At 39.1% G+C, this 25,511-nt stretch overlaps 1 protein-coding gene across 1 annotated transcript in view; it reads left to right on the plus strand.

Annotated features, from left to right (window-relative positions):
* The window catches only part of SPAG17 (sperm associated antigen 17), a gene marked incomplete at both ends in the record, with an annotated part of 51,950 nt that overhangs the window by 9,682 nt on the left and 16,757 nt on the right, over nucleotides 1–25,511 (plus strand). The window contains 5 exons of the mRNA XM_009876253.1: nucleotides 6,409–6,540; nucleotides 9,894–10,092; nucleotides 13,317–13,511; nucleotides 21,923–22,095; nucleotides 25,090–25,236. Of these exons, the coding sequence (XP_009874555.1) occupies nucleotides 6,409–6,540; nucleotides 9,894–10,092; nucleotides 13,317–13,511; nucleotides 21,923–22,095; nucleotides 25,090–25,236 (846 nt within the window). The remainder of the gene's footprint in view (nucleotides 1–6,408; nucleotides 6,541–9,893; nucleotides 10,093–13,316; nucleotides 13,512–21,922; nucleotides 22,096–25,089; nucleotides 25,237–25,511) is intronic.

A 25,511-nucleotide genomic window follows, 5' to 3' on the forward strand; every position in this document is an offset into this window, starting at 1 on the left:
TATATGCCAGTCCAGCATGGGTGTCTCGATGACCTAAGTCATCCTGGTGGCATTAGAGGTGTGTGATCAGGTGAATAGGTCTAAGCCTCAGATAACAGCAAAGGGATTTTTGTTTCAACTACAGGAAACCCATGCCACGTACAAAGAATAAAATATTACCCAGAGTAAAGACATATTACCACGTCTTTGCATCAGCCTTTGCCATTGTCAAAACATCTGATGCCACTGCGTGGTCAACAGTGGCCTTTGTTGTCCTTCAACTTATCAAATTATATGCCTTCCATTTGTGATTTATTTATTCCATGAGACTGAACTGTTATTCCTATGAACGAGTCAGTCCTAGAAGTTTTAGTTATTTGCGGTTACTTTCTAAAGTCTCTCTAGTTCAGTATCACTTTCCAAGGATCCCTCCAAGAACAGTACGTCATGTTAAGAAGTACCAGCGTTTCTAAATTCTGATGCTGGGGCACAAAGTCTTCAGCTCCTGCAGGAAAACAACCTATGTCTTCTATTTTTCTGTTTCATGAAATCTGAGAGGTTGGACTCTATTATTTACATGAATCAATTGAACACATTCATCCTTTTTTCCCATTTCAGAATAGCAACTCTTGATAATCCTAGTTCTAGGATTCTATTCCCTCTGCATGTACAGAACTCTGATTTGCTGATGATTTGTTTTTCTAGGAAAGAAACTTCATACCTTTTGAAATTCATCTATCTATTTAAAACCTGTTTAGAGCCCTTGTGAGACCTTGGTTTTGCTTCCTAGATTACAAGGTTTCCTGCACTCATGCAACATGGTATAAAATTTCCTGATTTTTTTATGCAAGTTTTGTTGAAAATTCTGTGCAAACAACAATTGTATCTGTAAGAATGTCATCCTTAAATTGGTAGCGGGACCCTCTGGAGTAGCCAGAGGACATGCTGTTCACTTTTTTTGTTGCTTTAAAAAAATTCAGATGACTATAATTGGTTGATTACGGGCAACAGAGTGTAACACATTTTTCTCAAGTAAAGTAACTAATCCCAGGATCCTTTGTCACCAAAGGAAAAAATAAAAACTGCCCAAAGCCCTGTTGCAAAGCTGGACCAAGGTGGAAAGATCCAGCCTAGGAGTTTGTGGTGCCAAGCCTTACAAGGCCATTGGGAGTTCCTGGCCCACGAGTTCTGCAGCAGCGTAGGAAAACCTGGCAAGATGTAGCTAGATGGATTCTGCCAGCACAAGAGTTGATGAGACAACTTTGCTTCTTAAATCTTTTTGTTCCACCTCTGATTGGGTTCTCTTTCTAGCCAGATGTAATGTTCAAGAAGCGTGACTAAATCCTTCAGCTTTGTAATGTTCATTGTGTGGATCCAGTTGGCTGGAATTACTGGAGGCAATTTATTTCTCGGAAGCATAAAATATTCAACTGCACAATGGAAAGAGTTACTGGGCAGATTCATACCACTGAAATGTAAACATTTCAAGATTTGATCATGTCAATATATCTTTTCTTCTGAGCAGACTGGCCTGTTCTCCTTTTTTAAAAAGGCTTGGTTTCTGTAGGAGTTCTTCAGAAATCACTTAAATTCTATTTCAACTATGTGCCTCCAATGAGAGCGTTAAAAGCAAACCTGTGTCTGAAGGTTTGCATGAGAAAACCTTCCCTATGCACAATACTCCTCCTTTGAGATAGCAATAGTAATGACTGATCTTTGGAATCATTGGGTATTTGTACTGTATTTTGTGATCCCTTAAGATGGTTTGTTTTGGTAGCAGTCTGGTGGTCAGGAAGCCGTAGGAGGTGCATGTCATAGATGGTAAGAGCTCTTATATGAGCTCTTTAATAAAGCCATTATGTAATGATGTTTCTCATTTTTACTTAAGTAGGATATTAACCTGTTTGTATTTCCCATAAAACATTATTTAAGTACGTGTAACACTGAGACATGTATGCTGTACACATGTCTTAGGAAGTTTTCATTCTGCATTGCTGAGATTAAACCAGTTAAAGTATGCCCTCAGGTTGCACATTTTCTGTAGAGAAAGGTTTGAAGGAGAGACCTTCTTACAACAGATACTTCTAACTAGATTTCTGCTAACCAGATCAAGCTGTGTTGTGATTTGGCAAAAACCAGGCTCACTCATATGAGTGATAATGTATTTTTCTAGGGCACAAGCAGCCATTGTTTTTGCTTTGAGAAATGTTTTCACAATAGAAAGGCAGATATTTAGTACATGAACAGCATACATATTTGCTCAATATTACTGAATGGTGAAAGTGTCCTTATTTTAGTAAGTTCATTTGAAAAGGACTCTGAGGGGCAGGAGTGATCAAATCCACTTTAATTTATTTTATTTTAATTCTCTGGAGGACATGTTGGTAGAGTCTTTATTGATAGATTAGCTTAGCTTAAGTTTTACAGTCTACCTTATGGATACAAAACTCTATAGGGAGCTCCATTCAGATATGCAGTTGATTTATGATTTATGTGAATCCTTAAGCTAAGTTTGAAGTGTGAGTCATTAGTTCACCAGTGCAGGACGGTGATCAAGCAAGTGACCTTTTGACATCATAGTTGGGAAGAGGTTCTAAAAGGAAAAGTTAAATTAGGTGGATGTTCTGATAGTAGAGAATACATTGCCTTTAAACATACTGCAGGTGTGATCTGAAAGAAGTTATTTCAGTTAGCCAAGTGCCTTCTTGGTATTCCGATCATAGGGTGTTATTGTCAATGAATTGATGTTGGCAGATTAGGAAATATTTGATAGTATGTGTAAAGAAGTCTTCTTTGGTCAAAAGAAATTTATCAGTATGACACATGCAGCTTTTGTTCCCTAGTCTGCCTTGAAAGCTGCTTGTGAGGGGTTCATGATACTGGTGTTTGATTGTAATGGGTGAAGATCAGGTTGGGGTTTTTTCTGCTTTTATTAGCTTGCTCAGGAAAATACATTTGAACAGTAAATAATAACTTGATTGGTAAGTGTAATCTATAATAGCTTCTTGACTGATGGCTCTCCTGCTTCAAATTGACTTGAACCATGTCAGCTACTAATGGATTTGAATTGCAGAGGAGTTCTACTAGGAATCATTATGTTTCTTTTAGGAAGTGTTATATAAGTTATATACTTGTTATATACGTATATAAGTGTATATGTATATACGTGTTATATACGTATATAAGTGTTATATAAGTTATATAAGATGTGGTTGCCTCAATTTCTTAAAGTTTCAAGAACAAAAGAGGAGATAGGGCTTCAGAAAGCTCAGCCTGCATATAGGAGAACTATAACCACAAAATGGGCCGACCACTGTTTGTAGCAAGTGATGCTACGCCTTCCAAGTAATGATAAAACTGCAGAAGTTGTTAATGGAATTTGTCACTTTGAAAGCTGTTCTGATTATGATTTAGCAGCCTTAATGGTGCTGTACATTGAAAAGGAAGCATTTCAAAGAAAGGTACCACAAAGACTCTGGCTTTAAATGTTTCCCTGACTATTAATACCTGTGTCCTATCTCAGTGGCCCTAGTATCTGCCAGTAGAATAGCGTCATTTACAAGCACTCTTGCAGCATTTGAATGGCTTGAAATACATGCTTTTAGCACCAGGCCGCTAAATCTCTGCGTGGTTCGTACTGCCACCGTGTGAGATCAAATACTGCATCGCTGAAGCCTTTCTGCACTTCACAAATGTGATCCCTGCTGTGTAAGGAATGCTAAGTTTCCTCTTCCTTTAAAGGAAAAGTGGCCCTACCTAACTGAGTTTGTCCATCCAAGTTTCCATGGTTTTCTCACATAAGGAAAAGGTCATCGCTGGTGGGATGAAGTAAATAGCTGATCTGAAACAAATCCACTTCATAGTATCCAAAAAATTTCCTTCTGTACTTCTACCAAGTCTTTATCTTCAGCTTTTTTTTGTTGTTGTTTGAGGCCTTATGTATTCTTGACTGTTTATGCTAGGTGCCTGCATAGTTCACAGGACAACAGATGAAGTAAACGTGCATAATTGTGGTAAATTTATTCTCTTTTATCTACTGTACATGGATGGATCTGTGTTCTGTCTTTAAACTGACAGTAATAAAGGATTGGGGTTTTATTTGCTTGTGCACAAAGCAGATTTTACATTGCTATATGAAAAACTATTTTATTTTCTTTATATTGCAAAATGTAGTGTGCTTATTTTATTTTTGTCTTATTTGTCTGACAGCTTTCCACAGTCATAGAATGTACTCCTGTTAAATAGTGTGTTGTATACTTCTTTAACATCTCATGTAAGAAAATTTGTCCTTACCATCCACTCAGAGTTGTCCAGCTCACTACAGGCCTTGGACAAGTCTCTTCATTTCTGCGTTCTCTATCTACAAAATAGGAATAATCTTGATGCATTGCTTTTGACTGATAAAATGCTTTCAACTTCTCAGGAAGAAAGAGTTGTAGAAGAGTCTAAGCGTGCCTTCTTTCTTCCATGAACAATAAATCAGCAGCTGCCACCAAGCCGGGTTACTATATATACACTCTTCAGGAATCCTTCCAGAATCCCTCTGGTTCCACTCTATTGTATTTCAAGAAATGTGCAACTCATCTAGATTAAGCAATTGGGAAGCATCACTTTCCATAGGCTGTTAGCACCATTCCTCAAAAAAAAAACCCCAAAACCTTCCATGAGAATTTTTCCCTCTAAGGGAAATTACTATGATATTTCTACCAAAATCTCCTTGTTTCAGAGCACAGATTTGTGTAGCTAGCTCTGGGGGACTGTTTTTTTGGTTGGAATAGCTAGTAGTTTCTCGTGTGCCTACAGTTTGTTGGAGTTTTAAAGTCTGTTCTTAGCATATCCCTGATTTCTTGATGTGACTCTGAAGTCAGTGGGACTCTATCCAGAAGCCTTCTGTGGTTGGCTTGTGGAGGTAGTTACCAGTAAGTAGTACTCTGAATGTGGAAGATGTAAACCAGAACTGATCTTATAACCGTAATGTATTTTCCTACATGTACATTAAGGAGATCATCAGGTTTATTGGTGTTGGAGGGGCAGGATTGTTTTGGGCAGGTTTATAAATGCGAATGTTTTGATTGTTTTGTCTCCTTGTTACATGATTCAGAAAAATCTGGATTTTAACGTATTTCCTTTTCTGTACTTTGCTTTCACTTGTATGAAACAATAATTCAGCATGTAATAATCTGGATGCTTTGTGGCTTTGTTTTATTCAGAGAAGCATTTTTAGTGATTATGATTGCTTACCTAGATTTTACTTAAGCAGTGAAAATTTCTAAGCTGGGCAAGAAGCTATGAAAGCTCAAAGCTAATGGTGGTGTTTGCATTAGACAAGACACAGTTCAGTGAGATGCAGTGTGCACCTTCATTGTCTGAATGTTAGCAAGCAAAATTGACACCATATGTGCCCAACTGTAATTGCTCCAAGAGGGGAAAAGAGAAACATGTCAGAACATTTGAGTAACACCTAATTCAGCCCATGGTTATAAATAAAGCTGATGGTTGCTTAAAAACAAAAAGTAGGAAAATATTATGGTTATATTATTCCTCAATAGTGCTTCCTACATAGGTGAACTTTATTGCAGAGACAACACAAGTGAAAAGAAACATGTAACAACTTTTTATGGTATTTTTATGTTATTTTATTTTTTTCGCAGTAAATAAAGTGGTTACGAGGCTCCAAGGAAAACAGCCCAGATGTTAGTGAGTTGTATGAAATTTAGTGGAAACAAGCTGTAAAAAACATAGTCATAAAACAGCCTGTCAATGCCACACATCTGGACAATGCAGCTGTATGTTCCCGCTGCTGTCATCACCCTAAGAAAACTCAATAGCCTTATTTCACCCCAATTAGGCTGCATACCAACAGAATCAGAATTACACAGGGAGGGGGTATATTTTCACCAAGACAGACCCTCTCAAATTCCCTTCAATAAGTTTTTATCTTTCATTCAGGGGTAGTGCCTCAGATGTGAGTCACTTTGTAAGCAGTATTCCAAACTATTCCCCTTGATTTGCTATCTGTTAAATGCTTTTTAAATTTATTACTTTATAATAAGTAGTTGCTTAATGTTGCTTCTTTGTTTAAAATTTTTTTTATAATGATACTTTACTCTGAGAACTGTGTGTCTGTTGACCTTTACATAAATCATAGATGTTTTCCCTGTTCTAGTTTTATCTCATACTATAGCACCTATAACTTCATTTTATGTCTTCGGGACCAAGGAATAGCTATGCATCTTACTGATAGGGGTTTTTTTTCTGGAAGTGTTAACATTTTGACTCACACATTGTACAATGTCAGAGTAGAACTTCTTCATCTCAGCATGCAAAATAAGTGTCAAATGCAGTATTAAAACTATAGAAGTAATAGTTATTTTTTGTTGGGTTTTTTGCTTGTTTGATTGGTTTTGGGTGGTTTTTTTAACTCTGCAGGTGATAGAAATAGCCAAAGCCATTCTGGATAGTGGTGAAGAAATTCCTGTAACACTAACTGGAAAGCTGTTGAAATTTCAACTGCTTTATCTCAAGCAGAAGGACCTTCAGAGAAGAGAAGCTGAAAAGAAGGTACTATAGTACCCCTTTGGGAGGATGCTTAATTAACTTGATAAAGATGCTTCTAGTGCTTTTTCCATAAATTCAACTTTTTCCTCATGCTTAACTTCCTAGATTTGTAACTGAAAAGAAAGATGCGTAGAAATTTATCTGGTTTTAAGTTAATTAGATTTTGGGGAAGAAGTTCTCAATTACTCAAAGGCAGGTGAGATGGAAAAAAAAAGAAGAAAAGGAAAAATACTGTTCAAGAACTCTCTGCCGGAGCGAGAAGCAGTAATGTCTTAGCTGAGTCTTAGGATTGATAGAAAATAGAGCTAGAAACTGGCTTCAGCTGAATATATCTCTGCTGAAGTAAAGGTAGGAGAGGTTATTACTTGAGAGATATCCAGGACAGATGCAGAGCTGCTCTCTGAAGGAGTTATTATCATAAATTGTCTCTCTGGAGGAAATTTGGAGAAGTTATCTATTCCATCCTCTGGCACTAAGGCAGGATAAAATTTACATAAACTAGTCCTGACAGATGTCTCTTGTACCTCTTTTTAAATCCTTCCACTGCTATGCTTTCGATTTTCTATGGCAATCAGTATTTATCAACTATCTCTGCAATGTAGCCAGTTGGAAAAAGTTTCTAAACTTATCAACCCTGCTTTAATTTAAACCCATTACTGCTTCAATTCTCACTGGGAATGTGGACAACAGTTCTTACACTCCATTTTGCAGCAATCTATTAAGTATTTATTTAAACAAACTCAAACATATATAATGGTTTCTAGTTTTTGATTGTTCGTCTTCTCTGAACTCTCTCCAGATAGTTCATACCTTGAAGTCTGCTTCTCAGAACTGGGTACCACATTTTCCAGTGTTCCCAAAACTCACTTCCACGTGTTCTCCAAGATCATCACTACTAGCTCCAAGATTGCTTCAATCACATTGCTTATGTTTTCTAGGAGAAATTTCACCAAGCTTGCACAGAATCGCAATCAGATCAGACCTCTAACTGCTTTCTAACATCTGCAATTAAAAAGAGAAAAAAGTCAGTGGTACATTTCAGCAACTTACTGAACAGTTGGTCTTTGCTATAGTCCTCTCCCAGCAAACATTCATGTAGCTGGAGCCCATTATCAGAAAGTCATGTAATTGCTGCAATAGTTTATCATGTTAATTGATCAAAAAAACTATGATGTAAAATGCGATGATGTGAAGACCTAAACAGTCTATGCATGTAAAAGATGCAAGAGGAAAATGGTTTTGTGGATTTTGTGTAGTTGAGAAATCTATAAATTTCTTTATCAAGAATACTATTTGTGGGAATAATTGTTGAATGAAGTTTAGCACACAAGAACATTGAATGCTAGGTGTTGTGTCCTGTTCCCATAGAAGTCCATTGCAAAATTAGTTAGCAAATGGTAGTGTAAATCACAGAAATATATGAAGAATCTGTGAGGGCTTTTGGCTGTGAGGATGCTCTCCTTTCCAGAATGGACAGAAACTGGCTTTTAACTTGGAAACGTAACTTCAAGATGTCTGCCATAAAATTTTTAATCCTTTCCAACCAGCTTGTACAGTACAAGTTCCATCACCAGCAACTTGGGGGTTGAAACTAGGGTTTTACTAGCAGATCGGTGCTCAGAAAGTCAGCATAACTGTCCATTGTTTTTTAGAATAGACATTAGTTAATGGAATTGATTGGCAGAAGAAAACCAGCAAGTGAATAAACAAAAATAAACCATTGTGAAATTTTTGTATTTCGTTAGGAGTAGAAGTTTGTCATAAATTAACACATATATGCATTTTAATTAATATGCAGAAGAGAAGTGTCTTGGAATTAGAAAACCATTTGAGGTAATAAGATTCTGTAATATGAAGCTTAAAATAAATTAATTACAAAATGTCAAGCTAATAGAAGGTCAGAAATTCCACAAAAAGCTGCACCTTGTAGGGAGAGAGAAATATGACATTGTGAGGAAAAGGAAAGAGTCCTAAACAGGAGAGGTCCTCTACTTCCTGAGGTATTAATGTCAAATCGTGTTCTTTGTTGGAATCTTGACAAGTTCAGTATTGTCTCTGCTTATTTGAGGCTTAATTACATAAAATGATGCAATAGATAAAGCTGATTGTGAACTTTGTAGCCTGATGATTGTATCATCTGTTTTGATGCGTTTATCAGCTTAGAATTCGTAGTATTACTATCAAAAACTTTGGGTTAATATCAAAACTGAAATAAACTTAAAATAATGAAAGCTTCCAAATCCCCCATTTCAGAGCACAAATAGTTTTAAGAATCTCTTGAAGGCATTTTTAAATTTTACAGAAAGGGAGTGCATGAAGAAGGGAAAAGCAAGAAAAGATTTTTCTGCTTTGGTTTTGAATTTGAACTGAACACAACTTCTACAGCTGGGACGTCTGCTTTTCCAGCTGGATCTAAGGAAAGCAACTGTGTAGAGTCAGCTGCCCTATCTCATTTGCATGGAGAGGTTTTCTTCTTGCGTTAATAACCTTTAAAGTGACACTAGCAGGATGGTAACATTCAGTTATGTTAATATTGATTCGTTGTGTTTAGTTTAGCTTTACAATCCCTAAATGTTATTCTTGCGTAGTTACTGCGTAATACTGCTGCTGGCTAGAAATAATGTGGAGGCTTTCTAGCTCTAACAGCACCTTGCTTTACCTTAACATATTTTGGATTATGTTAATTTTACACTGGCTCCGAGCTTTCTGGATTTATAGTGTGAAGCTTTGGAATACATTCTTTACTCCTAAATTACTGAGCAGAAGTTAATGTGGGGTTTTATTTGAAAAATAATGAGTGACTGAGTAATATCCTGTGTGAAACAAGCACAAGACTCTTGGTTCTGGTTTATAGTGGACAGATATTTACATCAAAGAAAAATAATGCTGGCACCATTTTACACCATACTCAAGAGTGTTAACGGCAACGCTGAAGACTTAAGAGAAATTGAATTTTTGTCTTATTTCCCTTCAGTCCAGGGAAAGTTTCTGGCTGATGTAAGTGCTGTAGTGGCAGTAACCAAGCACAGTGATTCTTTACCCATCTTTCTACCAGTATGCATTAGTTTTGCAGCATGCAGTAGTTTTGTAGGTATGATATCTTCCTACCTCTCACAGTTTCTTTTTAATGGGAAGTCTTAACACTGTGAATTAGTAAGAGTATAATGAACTGAATGTTGTGTTTGAGAAGGATGAAGCAGAGTGTTCAAGACAGCTTTACCCCATCAACATTATAGTGACTGGGAGGGAAGAGTATTCACATAAAAAAATGGAACCACTAAAGTTTTACAGCAGTCTGCCCTTTGTTCTGCATAAATGTTATAATGAGAACTTTGTTTAAATTTTCATCTTATCAGGCAGAAGAAGAGCGACAAAAGGAAGGAAGGAAAGAGAAAGCTGAATCTCCTGGCAAGAAGAACCTCCCTAGCGCCAAGACAGCTGGGAAAGAAAAGAAAGGAAAAAAGACAGAAACAGGCGCTCTAGGACCAGGCACTGTTAAAAAGGGCACCAAACTGAAGCGGCGGGGAGAAGTGGAAGAGGAAAACAAATACATTGGTATGTAAAAAAATGCAGATATATTCCTGATGAACTTGATACAAATCTTGCAACCTAATTTCTCAGTACGTTGTTTTATTCCACGTTGAAAAGTCAAAATCTATTTGGCAATGTTAAAGCACTGCCACTTTGTATTTGAAGAGGGCACTGTGTTCTCCTCAGTGTTAAGATAGATCGTGCAGTCCAAAAAATAAAATTCAGACGAGGTATATGTAGCATGTCAACATCAAAATGTTTAAGACTGAAAGAAAGTGGCTAAACAAAACCTACAGAAAACCATTCTTATGGAAAGATTTCAGAATAACTAAATGCATTTGTAGTAGTATTCAAAGGTGTCTTTCTCCTTGTATTGTAAAATGTAACAAAGCTGTCTATCATTGTGTGGTTCTGTACAAACAGCAGTATGATTTCATTTGCTGTAAAAATAAGTGGCTAGAACTGAGACCTGAAGAAATCTGCTCCAGAAATGAGCTATGCAAAGTGAAGAATAATACACTAACTGGTGCTGAGAAAATCTTTTTTCTTAATATTTAGCACCTGCAGTTACAAATTTCACTGGGACAAAAAAACATTTGAGAATATGCATAGTTCTTCTCATTAGATCAGAGTTATTTAATTTGGACCGTAATATAGTTGAATTACATCAACATAAACAGGCTCTCTTCCGCTGGAGAAACACTTGGTGATTTTTGAATGCATTGTGCGTACCTGCTACTCCCTAGCTGAACTGCTGCAGGCTTTCCTCACTCTTTCATTAGATCGTCACCTGTTGAGATCGATAGGACTCTTCAAGCATCTAAAAAGCATTGGTCCAGATGTTTAGAGCAAGTCTGAATCTTGGTGAAGAACTGCAAGAACAGAACAGTAACTATCTGTGCATAGCTCCTCATTTTTTCAGATAAGGTTTGGCTTCCACTAGGCCTGGTAGAAACAATTTGCCCGCTCCTTACTGCCTTGAAGGATGGACAGAAAACATTATGTACCCATCTAAGATATCCATTCTTTGCTGCCTTTTTAGTCATGGTTAATGAGAAAACAAAATAAGGAAAACAGAAATTGCCTCCTAAAACTAACGGCCATGAAAAATATCCTTGTTTAACATGTTTAATAGCTTTATGTTATGAACTGCTAGCACTGCTGTTTATTGACTATGATTTGTCTCATTAGTACCAAGGTTATTTACAAAATAGCAGTGGTTGCTAGTTGCCTCGAAGGAGAAGTTGCAGAGATATTTTGTGTTTGGTCAATAGTACTGAGCTACAGCCATTCTGAACAATTCACCACATTCATTGTGCATCCACACAGTTGGGCTTAATAATAAACAAGTTGATTCTGACTGATACAAAAAAAATTGTGTTCAGTGGATTGATTTCCGTCTGAAGAACTACCTCCAACGTGAAAGCTAACCTCACCTTGCTACTTCCTCTAGTCTTGCTGAGAACAGTGAGAAGGAACTTACAGCACTAAGAAAGACAGCATCCCTCTAACCCTTCACTCTAAGCTACAGGAAGAACAGAAGTGTTATTTTATGAAGCAGTAATTGTTTCTTCATTCTTCCTGACAGTTCCACAGAGAAGTCCATACCAGCAGAAAATTAAGTCAAGTATTACAAAAACTTCTGGAGACCATTTAGATGAGTATTATGTGCAGTGAAACAACTGTGTCAGGATTTTCTCTTTCCTTGAGAAAATGCCAATTCAGGTTCTCCAGAACCTCACAACAAAGCTTTGGTTTGTGTCTTAGGGCAGAGTGGTGCCAGCTCTGTTTCTCAGTGTCAGGAACTTACAGTTCTATGAAACTTTTCTACCAAGAATGTAGTACTTTAAAAATCTTCATGCATATTCCATGTTTTAGAAGTGTCTGAGCAGAAGACATGAAGAACCCTGATGATACATGAAGTAGATACAGAGAAATGTTTTTTTCAGCACTCTTGGCAACTCTCATAGAATCATTTAGGTTGGAAAGATCATTGAGATCAACCATTAACCTAGCACTGCCAAGTCCATCACTAAACTATGTCCCTAAGTGCCACATCTTTTAAATGCTCAACCACTTCTCTGGGCAGCCTATTCCAATGTTTGATAACCTTTCAGTAAAGAATTTTTCCTATTGTCGAAACCTCCCCTGTTAGTTTTAATATAGTTGTATTGAGAGGAAAAAAAAAAGATAAAAATGGCTGGTTATTATCAACTTGTCATGACTATTAGCATAATCATAACAATTGAATGGCAGGCGGTCTTCAGCATGCATTGGAATTTCTGGATCATTGTAAGTCACTATGCAGACATCTGTCACTTCTGTTAGGAATCATAAATGCTCAGTAATTGTACTTGTTTATGCTTTTGCTTTCTGCAGTAACTGAGGCATCAAAATATGTAGTTCAGTTTCAGTACAGGCAGTGATACAGTGGACTAGATTTCTTCTGGTTTTTGATTTTGCTTTATGCAGTATATGTACTGGATTGTGGTGACTGCTTCCTCAGTCAGTCTTTGTACAAATTTCTAATTTCTTTCATGTTTACCTAATGTTGCAAGAAGAGGAGAGGCAACTTGATGCCACCCTGCTGCTCCAGGTGGTAGCAGCATTTACCCAGCCCTGGCAATACATATACCCGATCATAGGCAGATATTGGGCCCAGGCTGCTCTTTTTCTGCCTACTTTTTCCTCACTTGGAGGAATGAGTCCTGTGAGCTGGCACACATGAACCTGCTGGGCAGAGAGCAGTCAGCAGTGAGTCAGCTCATACCTTCAACTAATCCTTCAGAATTGTAACAGCTAGTGTAATCTCTTAACTAAAACAGTAATTTACTCTCTGTGTGCTCCCTGGCCAGCTTTATGCAGGAAGTAGGATAGCTTGAGCTACCATTAGAGCATGTGAATATGTCCTGACACTAAATTCCTCCTTAAAGAGAAACAGTTACACAAATGCTGCTACAGGTAGCATTCTGAATATAATCTGCTTCTCCATTTTTTTATGCTGATGATTCTCCAAACAATTATTTCTTCTGGCTTCTATTCTTTCTGCTGAGTTCTAGGTGGTTTACTACAAAAGACTTCAGTCTAATGCACATAGTTTGGAATTTATATGTAATTATCCCAATAAGGTTATAAAAGAACTGTTTATCTCACTTTAATTTGCAGTATCTCTATATAGTCAAGAAAAGAAGTATTTTTGTTTAGCTCTTGAATATCCTTGCTCTAATCTGGTTTTGTGTTTTGAGCAGATGATGAACCAGATGATGGTGCCCATCATTACTTTATAATTTTGGATTTCCACAACCTTCAGCTGTTGCCGGTGATGTCTGAACTTGGGATTAACATTTCAAGTGTAATTAGAATTTCTTCTGAGAATTATGAGCCATTGGAGACATACTTGGAAGCAACTGAACTTCATAAAGAATCTTTAGTTTCACCTCAAGGTAATCTGGTCATAAAAACAAAATTTGTGTAGGACAGCGGTTATTTTATATCCAAGTAAAGACAGTTCCTGTTGTGTTTTTCTTCCCCTCTGTGTCTTGTGTTTGTGCACACTACCTGTGAGCAGCTGTGTTGTTTGCCAGTGCAAAAATGGTATTGTCATTGGTTGGTCGCCAAACCGTATGATTTGCCAGTGCAAAATCTTGTCTCAGTTGAACAGTAGAAAGAGGGCCTGACTAAGCAGGCAGTGGGTGCAGCCATAGTTTTCTGCAGCAGCTACCGAAGAATAACATTTTATCAAATGCATACCTCTATGAATCATAAGCCAGGAAGGTGTGTTGCTATGCAAGCTCAGCTCATTTGGTAATTTCAAGGGAAGCACACAGCTGGCTATGTTGGTAATGTGGCCCCAGCCAGAGAAGAATATGCTACAGGATAACACCCTGTAATTGTACTCAGCTGTCCCCAGACTGTAGCACTTCTCTTGAACTGGGATCCTGGTGAACAGCAAGCTACATATGAGTCATCAAGGAAGGCTAACTGTACTCAGCTGTAGTAATCTAGCCAGTAGATCAAGGGAAGTGGTTCTGTCCTGTCACTTGGCTCTCATGAGAACAGAGTTCTGGACTCTACTTTGCAAGAAGGATACTAATAAATTTGATTAAGTCCAGTGGACCACCACCCTGTGAAGAGTGACTGTAGGACCTTGGCTTGATTGATCTGCAGAAGAGAAGGCTTATGTGTCACCTAATAGCATCTTTCAAACACTTCTGAGAGTTACCAGGTACACAGAGCAAGACTCTTTATTGAGGTATACCAAAGAAGACAAAGCAGTTGTGATCATGAGCAGCATTTGGAAATCTCAGGCCCCAGAGACAAGGGAAAAATCTGAAGGAAGGAAAAGGGTCAATCAGGGAATACTTAAGCGAACTGAACAGCTGTAAGTCTATGGGACCTGATGGGATGCACTCAAAAATACTGAGGGAGCCGGCTGTGATATCACTGTGAGGCCATTCTCAATAACTTTTGAACAATCATGACAATTGGAAAAGGTGCCTGAGGACTGCAGGAAAGTGAATGTCACTCCTGTCTTCAGAAGTGGCAGGAACAAGGGACTCGAGCAACTAAAGGCTACTCAGACTCTGTTCAGTCTCTGGGAAGATGATGAAACAGATAATCGTGGAAGTAGTTTTCCGGCACATGAAAGACAAGAAATTGATCAGTCAGTGTGGACTCACGAATGAGAAGGCATTCTTACTGAACCTCATAACCTTCTATGATAAAATGACTGGCTTTATAGGTGAGAGGAGAGCAGTGAATATTGTCTGCCTTCACTTTTTGGCTTTTGGCACTGTCTTCTCATAAAGAAGTTGATGAAGTATGGGCTGGATAAGCAAACAATGACGTGAATTGAAAACTGGCTGAATGGCCTGGCCCAGGGGGTAGTGATCAGTGATATGAGTCCTACTCAGCATATTCATTAATGATCAGGATAGTGGGGCAGAATACACCCTCAGCAAGTACTCTCATGATACAAAACTGGGAGGTGTGGCTTAAACACCAGAGAGTTGTGCTGCTCTTCAGAGGCACCTCAACAGACTGGAGAAATGGGCTGGCAGGAACCTCATAAAATTCAATAAGGGAAAAGGCAAAGTGTCCTGCACCTGGGGAGGAATAACCCCATGCACCAGTTTGTGGTGGGGGCTGACTAGCTGGAAAGCAGCTTGGCAGGAAAGGACCTGAGGGTAGTCTTTGTAGCAAACAAGGCTAATGGTATCTTTGGGCTGCATCAGGTCAAGGGAGTCGATCTTTCCTTTCTATTCAGCACAGGTGAAGCCACACGTGGAGTTCTATGTTCAGTTCTTGGCTCCCCCGTGTAGAAAGATGAAACTACTGGAGAGAGTCCATCAGATAACCTCAAAGATGTTTAAGGGGCTAGAGCATCTCTCCTATAAGGAGATGCTGAGAGAGCTGGGAATGTTTACCCCAGAGAAGAGAAAGCACAATGGGATCTTGTCAATGTGTCTAAATGCATGAAAAGAGAGTGCAAAGGAGAAGCCACCAAGCTCTTTTCAGTGGTGTTCAGTGACAGGACAAGAGGTGATGGCAAAAGTTGAAACACAGGACCTTTTACCTGAACACAAAGAAACACTTTTCTTTTTTTTCTCTTTTCTTTCTGTGAGAGTAACTGAACATAGGCACAGGTTACCCAGAGAAGCTGTGGAGTCTTCATCATTGCAACTCTTCAGAAGCCATCTGGACATGGTACTAGGAAGTCTGCTCTAGGTGACCCTGCTTTAGCAGGAAAGTTGGACCAGATGACCCTCCGAGGTCCCCTTCAACATCAGCCATTCTGCAATTCTGTGACTGGAATAGAAGATTCTGGCAGCATATAAGGGGTGACAGGGAGGAGGGAGAGGCAGGAAATTACCCGAAAGGCAGTTAAGCATTGCAACAGGTGGCCTGTAGAGGTTGTGGGAGCTCTGTCTTTGGAAGTTTTCAAGACTGAGATAGATAAAGCCCCGAGCCTGTTGTCTGAATTTCCTGTTGACTATGCTTTGAGCAGTAGACTGAGGTCCTGTCTGACCTGAGTTATTTTAAATATGTCTCAAAATCTGGTGATAAATGAGTGCAAGTGAGAAAACTGAACTGGTAGTTGTAATTGTTCATACTTGTGTGTATGGTTTCAATTTTAACTGTGCATGTTGACTTCCTGCAGTGTTCTCTGTGGTTCTGGGAAATCCCTTGTGATAGATTCTGACATTGTTGAGAGGGCATGGCCAACCCAGTAAATGAGAGGGGTAGTGTCCTGGGTATGTTGTGCAGGAGAGTGGTTTATGAGGGCTGGTTATTTTGGAATACTGAAGGACATGAGATGGGATGATGGGGCTCAGTGCCATCCTAACCAATGATGACTACAAACTGAAGACTGAACTACCTCAGCGTGCTGCTCCTTCCTTCCCATTTGTGTTGACAGAATGAAATACTTATGTTGCCTCACGGCAAATGCTACAGGTTAGCTTGTGTAGGCACTAGGGAATCTGTCTCCAAAGATGCTAAGATGCGCCAACATAAATCATGTAGATTTAGCCTTTAAGAGCTGGGCAACCGTAACACCAATTGATGAACTCGAAGTGGTGTCATATTTGAATTTGTTTAATGAGCAGTCTTATCTCTGGGCCAAGGATGAGAGGAAGATGTAGTTTCCAGCTTCTTATGGTTTTATTTGAACTTGCAAAATTTAAAAGCCATTATTTGAAAATAGCTGAAAGTGCAGAGAGTAGAAAACATGGATTTGTTTATTTTCTTTTTATTCACAACACCTACTGGGGGTCAGGGGACGGGGGCAGGTTTCCCGAAATATTTTCAAGGTTGTATTATACATACAAGACAAAGAACAGGTGGTAGTAGTAGGAAGACTTAGTAAGTAAAACTTGCGAGGAAACGTTTTAAAGGGGGAAAAAATGTAAATGTAGATGATAGTATCTTGTGTAAGCAGTGTTACAGATAGCAATGCAAGTTTTCCTCATTAAAGATAGGTAGCATTATAAGAAAACAGCTTAGCTAAACCATGCATTCTTTGCGCACGTCAGATATAAAGAAGCATTTAAAAAGCAGAAATAGGTCAGATCAGTAGGAGTGAGTATATATGTTTATTTGTGAGCCTGTTGTCACAGAACCAGAAGTACTAGGGTACAAAATGGAGTGCCAGAGGAGGACTAAAGAAAATGTTTGTCTGCTGCTCAGCAGAGAGGAAGAACTATGTGGAGCTGATCCTGAGGAGGGTGGCAGTAGTTAATGTTTTTGGAGAGACTTTTGTACTTCTTGTTGGCATGTGTGTTGACAGGGGGAGGAATGTGTTAATCTGTTTTCACTATAAATACCATTGCGAACACGTGATAATTGTAACCACAATTAATGCTGTTAGCAGAAAGAGTTGGTTTCAGATCATGGAGGAATAGCTAAAAATAACTTGAGTGCTACTTAGGTAAGGTGGAGAACTTTTCAGATCAGCTGATTCAGATTAATTGAAATTGTATTATATTTAAAGATTTGCTTGCCATTCTGATTTATATTTGGGAGCTCATAAATAGCAAGTGAGATAGTAGAAAAAGATTGTGAGGAAGAGAGAAAGGAACACAGAGAGGGAAGGCACTGTAATCTGCTTGATTTCTGTTTCTGGAAAAATACTGGAACAAAATAACTTATTGTAAATTATTTCTTTCTTATAACCACTTACAAGAAAAAATGAGGAAATGAGTAACGGCTAGTGTATGCTGTTCAAGAACAAATTGTGTCAGACAAGTTTAATTTCCTTACAAAATGAAGTACTAGCCTTCTGAGCAGACGAGTAGTGTGTGTTGGATATAGTGAGCAAGGTAGGTCTACATGAAAATAAATATGTAGTAGGTGCATTCTCATTCAAAAATTTTGGCCTCTTTAGAGTTACTGTCAAATAGAGGGATGCATGGAGTGAACTCAAGGGAATTTGTGCTGGATCTAGTATTACTTGGCATTGTGGGTATTGGAATAAGGGAGTGTTATTCAAATGCAAAAATATTCTTGACAGAATAGAGAATAATAATCTGGAAAAAAAGACTGTTCTGTGTAATGTGGACAATATAGTATGATTATACAAGAATAGTTAAATGTACAAATAGAGGCTGGGAAACACATGGCTAGATGACAGGTTTGAAATGTGCCCTGGATTTCCTCACTGACTGTCTGAGGACCCTGAAGTCCCTTTTAATGGCTTATGGACTACAGGTTGCAGTTTCATCTCCACCTACATGGAAGACCACTAAGGAAGTTTCCTAGTGATGTCCCTAACCCGTGCTCCAGAGAGACAGCACAATTCCCTGTGCTGAGGGTCTACTTGGCATATTGGATCCTCAGTTCCCCTCAGAAGGGAGTCACCTACTACTATAACCCTTCTTTTTTTCCTTATAGATGTGGTTGTGATGCAGGCGGTGGGCTTAACTGACTGATGAGACACCTCTGGCACAGACTGCCCATCGCCCACACCCTCATTTGGCTGGCCTTCCTCAGCCAGAGCCTGGTACCTGTTGTACAGAGGCACATGGCGGGGCGAGGTGGGCAAGGAGGAAATTTCCCTGTGTCGCAAGCATGAACTTGCCTCCATTCATTCTTTTAATTTTTTAGGCTTTTGCCTTTGGCGTGGCAGGGGAGCAATATTGAGGCCCCCTGATCCAGAGTACTTTCCAGTGGATGCTCCCATTTCTGTTTCAAAGAAGGCAGAGCCTGGCTCCACCAATCTATCTCTTGTTCTGCTTCCCTGCTGCTCCCTAACCACTCAACAACTTCTCTGCCACCATGCTGAGCAGGTCTTCCAGCTGTTCACACCCCACACAGCTGTTCTCATAGCCGCTACCCATTACTAGTGACAGGCCCTGGCAGTCCCTGCAGCCCGTGACCTGGACAGCTGTATGTTTCCATGGGAACTCTGTCTGGGTTCCCACATCCCTTTTGGCAAGTTTTGGGACCATGACCTTCTGCCTCATAGAGACCATAGCTAAGCTCCTACCAAGAGGGCGATGACCACCTGTGAGACTTGCATGTCAACTGGCAGAGCTTCAGTTCTTCCCTGCATTCTCTACCCTTCCCACACCTTGCTACACCACACACTGACTTAAACACACAGGTTCTTTGCTTGCTCTGCACATTTTGTTTTTTTTTTTTATTAAGGATGTAGATGAGGTCAACATTGCCCCAGTAACACCCAGGTCTCCTTGCTCCGGTTGGATCTCTTGGCTACCCTAGTGTCTCCCTCCCTCGGGACTCTGATTTTTTGCCAGCAGGCTCTGAAGCAGCTCCTCTCGGTGGCTGCAAAAATTTGAAGAGGTTAATCCACTGACTGAGCAGCCCTAGATGCTGTTATGCTGCCAAGATGTGGTTTCAAAGCTGATTTTGTTAGGGGAACGTTGCCACAGGTGAGGTATTGTCCTGAATTAGAGGATATCTTTCATGAGCAGATGAAAAACAAAGAGAAAGGTTGGTCCTGTCACTGAGATGAGCTCTTAGGAGTGTAGAACTGTTTAAGATCAAGGAACATGTAGGCCAGTGATATATCTCCAGAAGTGTTGATAACTAATGCTCTAGGAAGAATAAGAGAGGGGAATGGAAGGAAAATGAAAAAAGTAGTAAGTACACTTCTCAACACAAACATCACCTAGCTGCCAGTTTTTTTCAAGTCCACATATTTTCCTGACCATGATGTATTTTGTCTTTTTAGTAAGTGTCATGATTCGACCCTGGATGGCAGCTGGGTGCCCACACAGCCCCTCTCTCACCCCCTCTTCTCTGCTAGACAGGGGGAGAAAATATTTCAAAGGGCTCAAGATTTGAGATAAGGACAGGCAGATCACTTGCATTTACCATCCCAGGCAAAACCCCTCAATTTTGGGGAAATTCATTAGATTTATTAAGAGAATAAATCAGAGGAGAGTAGTGAGAAATAAGAAAAAGCAAACAGATCTTAAAAGCAAAAACACCTTCCCCCCATCCCTTCCTTCTTCCCGGGCTTAACATCAATCCCAGTTTCTCCACCTCCTCCCCCCAAGCAATGCAGGGAGACAGGGAATGAGGGTTACAGTCAGTTCATGTGACATTGGTTCCACTGCTTCTTCACTTCCCCAGGGCCATTGTGGAGTCCCTCTCACGGGAGACAAGCTTCACGCTTTCTTCTCCGACGTGAGTCATCCTACAAAGGGCAATTCATCACAAACTGCCCAATGTGAGACACGCCACGAGGGGCAATCCGCCCCTTGTGAGTCTGAGGTGCAGTCCTTCAGGGGAGACTGCTCCAGCGTGAGTCCCCCACAGCGTCACAGAAGTCCCACCAGCCAACCTGCTCCAGCATGGGCATTCACTCTTCCACGGGCTACAGGCTCTGGCAGCAACCCGCTCTGATGCGGGCTTCCCATGGGCCACAGCCTCCTTCAGGGATCCACCCACTCAGCGTGGTGTCCTCTGCCCCACGGTGGACATCTACACCCCACCCATGGGCTGCAGGGGGACAACCTGCTTCACCATGGGCTTCACCACGGACCTGGGGGATTCTCTGCTCCGGTGCCTGGAGCACATCCTCCCCTCCCTCCTTCTTCGCTGACCTTGGTGTCTTCACAGATTCTCACTCCTCCATCTCTGTGCCAGCTGTTGTGGCACAATTCCTTTTCCCAATTCTTAAATGTGTTTTCACAGAGTTGTTCCTCTCCTATCACTTTACTGATAGACTCAGCCTTGGCCAGCAGCGGGTCCCTCTTTGGAGCCGGCTGGCATTGGCTCTATCAGACTCGGGAAGCTTCTAGCAGCTTCTTGCAGAAGCCACCCTGCAGCTCCCACCCCGCCCCGCTGCCGTAATCTGGCCAGGCCAAACCAATACAGTAAGCCTCAACAGATTTAGTTTGTTTGTTTTCTAAGCACTTGTTCCGTCCCCCCTTAAACTCATATGAATATGTTATATAATCTATAGAATCTTTTGGCAGAGGGTTTCCATATTTTCTACCCAGTTCCTAGAATCACTTAATGAGACATAACTTCTAAATCATGGTAAAACGGTTTTGTAAGTTAGTTGGCGAACGTTTCTGATGGCTGCTACAGGAGGCATACATAACTTGGAAAACCTTAAGGAGATCAGCGTTTTTTGAAGAGTCTGCAGCATCACTGAGTTGTTTTGTTTTGAACCTGAGGGGCCACTGCAATTATATAAGTGAAGGATTTGGCTTTCATACTTAGGTTTTAGAAGTGATGAGCATCCATAAGTCCAAATGAAAGCAAGTCACTGCAGGCTTGCTCTTAAATTAGGCTATAAAAAGTATAGTTGGTCTTAGATTCCGGAGTGCAGTTGTGAGATAGGCATTAAGAAAGAACTTTTTTTTTTTGCTATAGCTAGAACACTTTTGAAAATGCATTGTTACTGTGCAGTAAAAATGTAAGCCATACAACTAGTAGGCTCACTTTTGATAGTTATACCGTACTTTAAACTCTTTTTGCCCCCATTTCCACACCAGTAAAATTGTGGTGTTAAGGCTTGCTTACCGTATATATAAATAACAGGTTTACCAAGGTATGCACTGGCAAATTTGGAAAAGCGCTACGTGGGATTTTCACATTTCCTAGCTTTCAGACATCCACTGCTGTCGTTTAGTTGGAATCAGAGGGAGAGGTAGGGCTGTGTGTTTGTTTTTTGGCTTTCTTCTGAAAGAAGTACCGTGTTTTACTGAGGCTTTATCTTCCTGGAATTTTTTAATTCTGAAGTTAGGTGATGGATTTTTGCTGAGACTCTGAGGATGGAAATATTTTAACAGTACTTATGGAAGACTAATATATGATTTGTGCTTTATGTAAAGGGAGACATTGTACTATGAATTAGCTAATACTTAAAAAAATTTAGTTGCAGAAGCAGAGAAAAGAAAGAAAGATGAAGACCTGGAAACATTTTGGAAATACCTGGAGCCTGTTCTGAACAGTGGAAAGCATGGATCAAGTCTCTTTGATGTTGCCAGACTTCATCACCTAGTTAAGGAAAGTGCCTTTCCCCCTGATTGGTCTGACAGAGAAATGCTGGTCAGTAGAATCTGCTTTGAAAATGCATGGCATGCTATGGGGTTTGCAACACTTAAGACCAGTTTAGAAATTACAGGAATTTTAGCTTAGTCTTTTATCAAACAGAACCGGAGTAATTTAGTATATTTGTAATCTTGAAAAAGAAAATATTTCCTATGTATTCAGCATGTATTCACAAAGAGTCCTTTGAATGAAAATACCTGACTTGAAGTTTATTGGTATTGTAGGCCACAGCAGCAGAGTTTTAAAAGAGTTTGAGTTATTAAATTTGTTCAGCATCTTTACATAGATTCAGTTTGGATCTCATTAGAGAGTTGGATGTCCATATGAAATAACACAAAAATTATATTTTTGTCCCTATAACAGCAGGTCTATTTATTATCTTGTAATGGTCACATGAGAACAGATTCAAGTGAATGCAGAAATGTTTTTTGATATAAGATGTTGGTCTAGCATAGACAGTACTATTTTTTGCCCAACCCAAAAAATAGCTCTGGCTTATTCCTCACAGTAGCCTGCTGAGTCAGGACTATTACTGGGCACTGCGGGAGAAAGTGAACCATTAGAAATTTTTTCTGGCCTGGGTTCTCAGGCATAGTGATCTAAAAGGGTCCAGAATTTTTCAGTCCATAATAGCAGCAGTAAAAAATATAAACTACTAAAGCAAAATAAAGCAACGTGCCATAATTTAACCTATTGTATTTGTAGTCTATATTATTAGGGTTAAAGGACAGACTACATCCTCCTAACACTTCTATATAGTACACTAAATCCTGTATATAAACAGTCTGGTGAGCTAGAAAGTACTATTGATCATTAAGGGATCAGAACCAAGTTTGGCTAAATCCACAGTGGTTTCTAAGGTGTTCACTAAAAATGGCTAAATTGTTAATATGTGTACACTTGCTACTTACAAACAGGGCTTATTGCTATACTCTTCATCTAATCTTAAAATATGAAACCTATTTGGGCAAAGAATTTTTTTAATTTTATCTATCTTCTCCATAATCACATCATATAGGGGACTGTTGTTACTCATGAATATTCTGCAGGCAGCTATATTATAGCTGAAATAAAAGTGATCTGTCACTGAAATTATTCAAACAGAATTAGTTGTAATTTTGTGCTCTTCTGTGTCTCAGAATTCACCAGAGCTCTAGAGGAGTAGGAATATTTTTAAGTTTTTAAAGAAGAATATTTTAAAGTTTTTAAAGAACAGAAGTTGTGAAAGCGTAGGTGGTGAGAGTAAGACTGTTCTAGTGGACTTCCTGGAGATTCTCCAAGTCCTAATTTACTGTGTCTCTGAAGTCAAAGATACACAGAAGGAAGACTCTTGTGACAAATTGTTAGACATTGATAGAAAAATTGTAGAGTATTAGATAGAGCAAGTTCATATGCAGTGAGTGATTTCTGCTTTCAGATTTCAGCTATTTTTAAAAAATATATTTTCAAAATTGTTTTCCTTTCTTGAAGAGTCACTAGTGTTTGGACTCGGAGAACTTCTGACAAGCATCTCTGTCTGTCCTAAGAGGAGAGATCAGGCAAATTGAATCACAAAACTGTAGTTATACTGAACTTTGTGTTGAGTAGAGCCAGCTTGCATTACTTGTAATTTTGTAAAAATTCTTGCTTAAGAAGAAGAGGTTTAAAAGGTTGTGCATTCAAAACACTCCAGTACTTTGACTGAAATTTTTACATGCTCTAGTGATCTCTTGTAATACATGAATGGAAGCCGTTTTTACTAACCCATTTCTCAGAAGAGTATTGAATTGGAAAAACAAAATTCAGGAATATCGATTGTGAAAATTCTGTTTTCACAAATAGTAATTGTCTCCCAAATATGTCCTCTAGTCTTTAAACATTTCGAAAACTGGTAGGTTCCACAACTGATCAGTGATTTGGGGTGCTTGTTTTGAAATGCTATAAAGAAGGTCTGAGTTAAAGAAAACAAATGCTTAATACTTCTTAAGGGCCAGTTGATATATTTGGTGCTTAATTATAGTTGTGCTTCTTCACCTTGTTTCATTTTAGGAAACATCCAATGTTGATAGCCACCTCTTAGAGACAAACTTCTTAAGACAGAAGACTTCCCTTACTTTCCCAAAAATTAAATAATCACTCAGAAAATTTTCTGTTCACAGAAATTGTCTAAAAATTGCTATAGTTTCATCTTTTTTACAATGCCTGGGATGTACATGGGAAGAATATGTCCATTATTATTAATATGTCCATTAAAGCCACTGGAAATTGAGTGTGGCATGTGATCTCAGACAGAGTGTTTGTACAAAAGCATTTCCCATCTAAAATAGCATTTGGCATTGTTCTTTTTGTTCCTCCCAAGCTTCAGTGAAAACCACAGTACATCACCTCAAGAACCTTTCCTTTTTAGACTTTTGCTCATACAGCATTCTCCCTTTGGGCATTCAGCTGGCATGCTGACATTCCTGTGCTAGCACAACTATGAAATTTAGAGTTCAGTTCTTTTTCTTGAGGCTTTCTTTATTTTAGAAAGGCAACAGGAAGAAAGATGATAATATGAGTTTACATTGGTTATTTGTTTGTTTGTTTGTTTTCCTTTTAGGACAGGAGAATGCTTGTCCTTGCAAATGTGCTGCAGGATGCTCACCAATGGAAACATGCACATATGATACAAAAGAATTATTTTAAGTTGCCTCCTCTGTTCCTTCCTATCCAGAAAAATAACTTAAATTCCAGTTGCAAGAGAGCAGATCTGGAACGGTTACTGTTAATATCAGTTAGGCTTTAAAACAGCTGAAGTCCATGTGGTGTGGCAGTGTTTAGGCAAATAAAGATGAAGAGGCCTTGGTTACTTAGAATAATTCTATAAAATTTTTGAATAAGTGGAGAAAAAAAATCCATTGATAGTTTTTATAAACAGTTGTATATCTGCTAGTTAGAGAGCTAATGACTCGTATTGGCTAAGTTACGTGACACTCGTGTACGCAAACTTCATCCTTTGACTTTCTGTCGTAGCTTGCATTTGGCACTGCACTATTTGAAAGCATTGCTTGTTTAATGTATGACTGCCTGGACTGGAGAAGACAGCATCGTAACTACTTGGAAAACACCAAGTTTATAAATGTTCCCACCTTATCAGAGAGCAAATCGACACAACCATCTGTAACTGAGGCAAGGAACCTTTGTGCTTTACCATGCTTCTTGTAGAGAGTAACTAGTTACAGGCCTGAATTGACCATCTTTAATTCTGTACTTAAAAATTCACCTTGGACCATCTTTCCATGTGTAATTTTCTGTGAATGAAATTGGGATTTTTTTCTTCCATATTTAAAAACTCAAAAATAAGAAAAAAAACCCCACAAGCGTTAGGGCAACAGAAAAAAGGGAATTTGAAGGATCGTGCACATATAAAGTAAATAGCTTCTGCTGATGCCTTC

Source organism: Apaloderma vittatum, unplaced genomic scaffold (genome assembly GCF_000703405.1).
Source record: "Apaloderma vittatum isolate BGI_N311 unplaced genomic scaffold, ASM70340v1 scaffold3349, whole genome shotgun sequence".
Lineage (NCBI taxonomy): Eukaryota > Metazoa > Chordata > Aves > Trogoniformes > Trogonidae > Apaloderma > Apaloderma vittatum.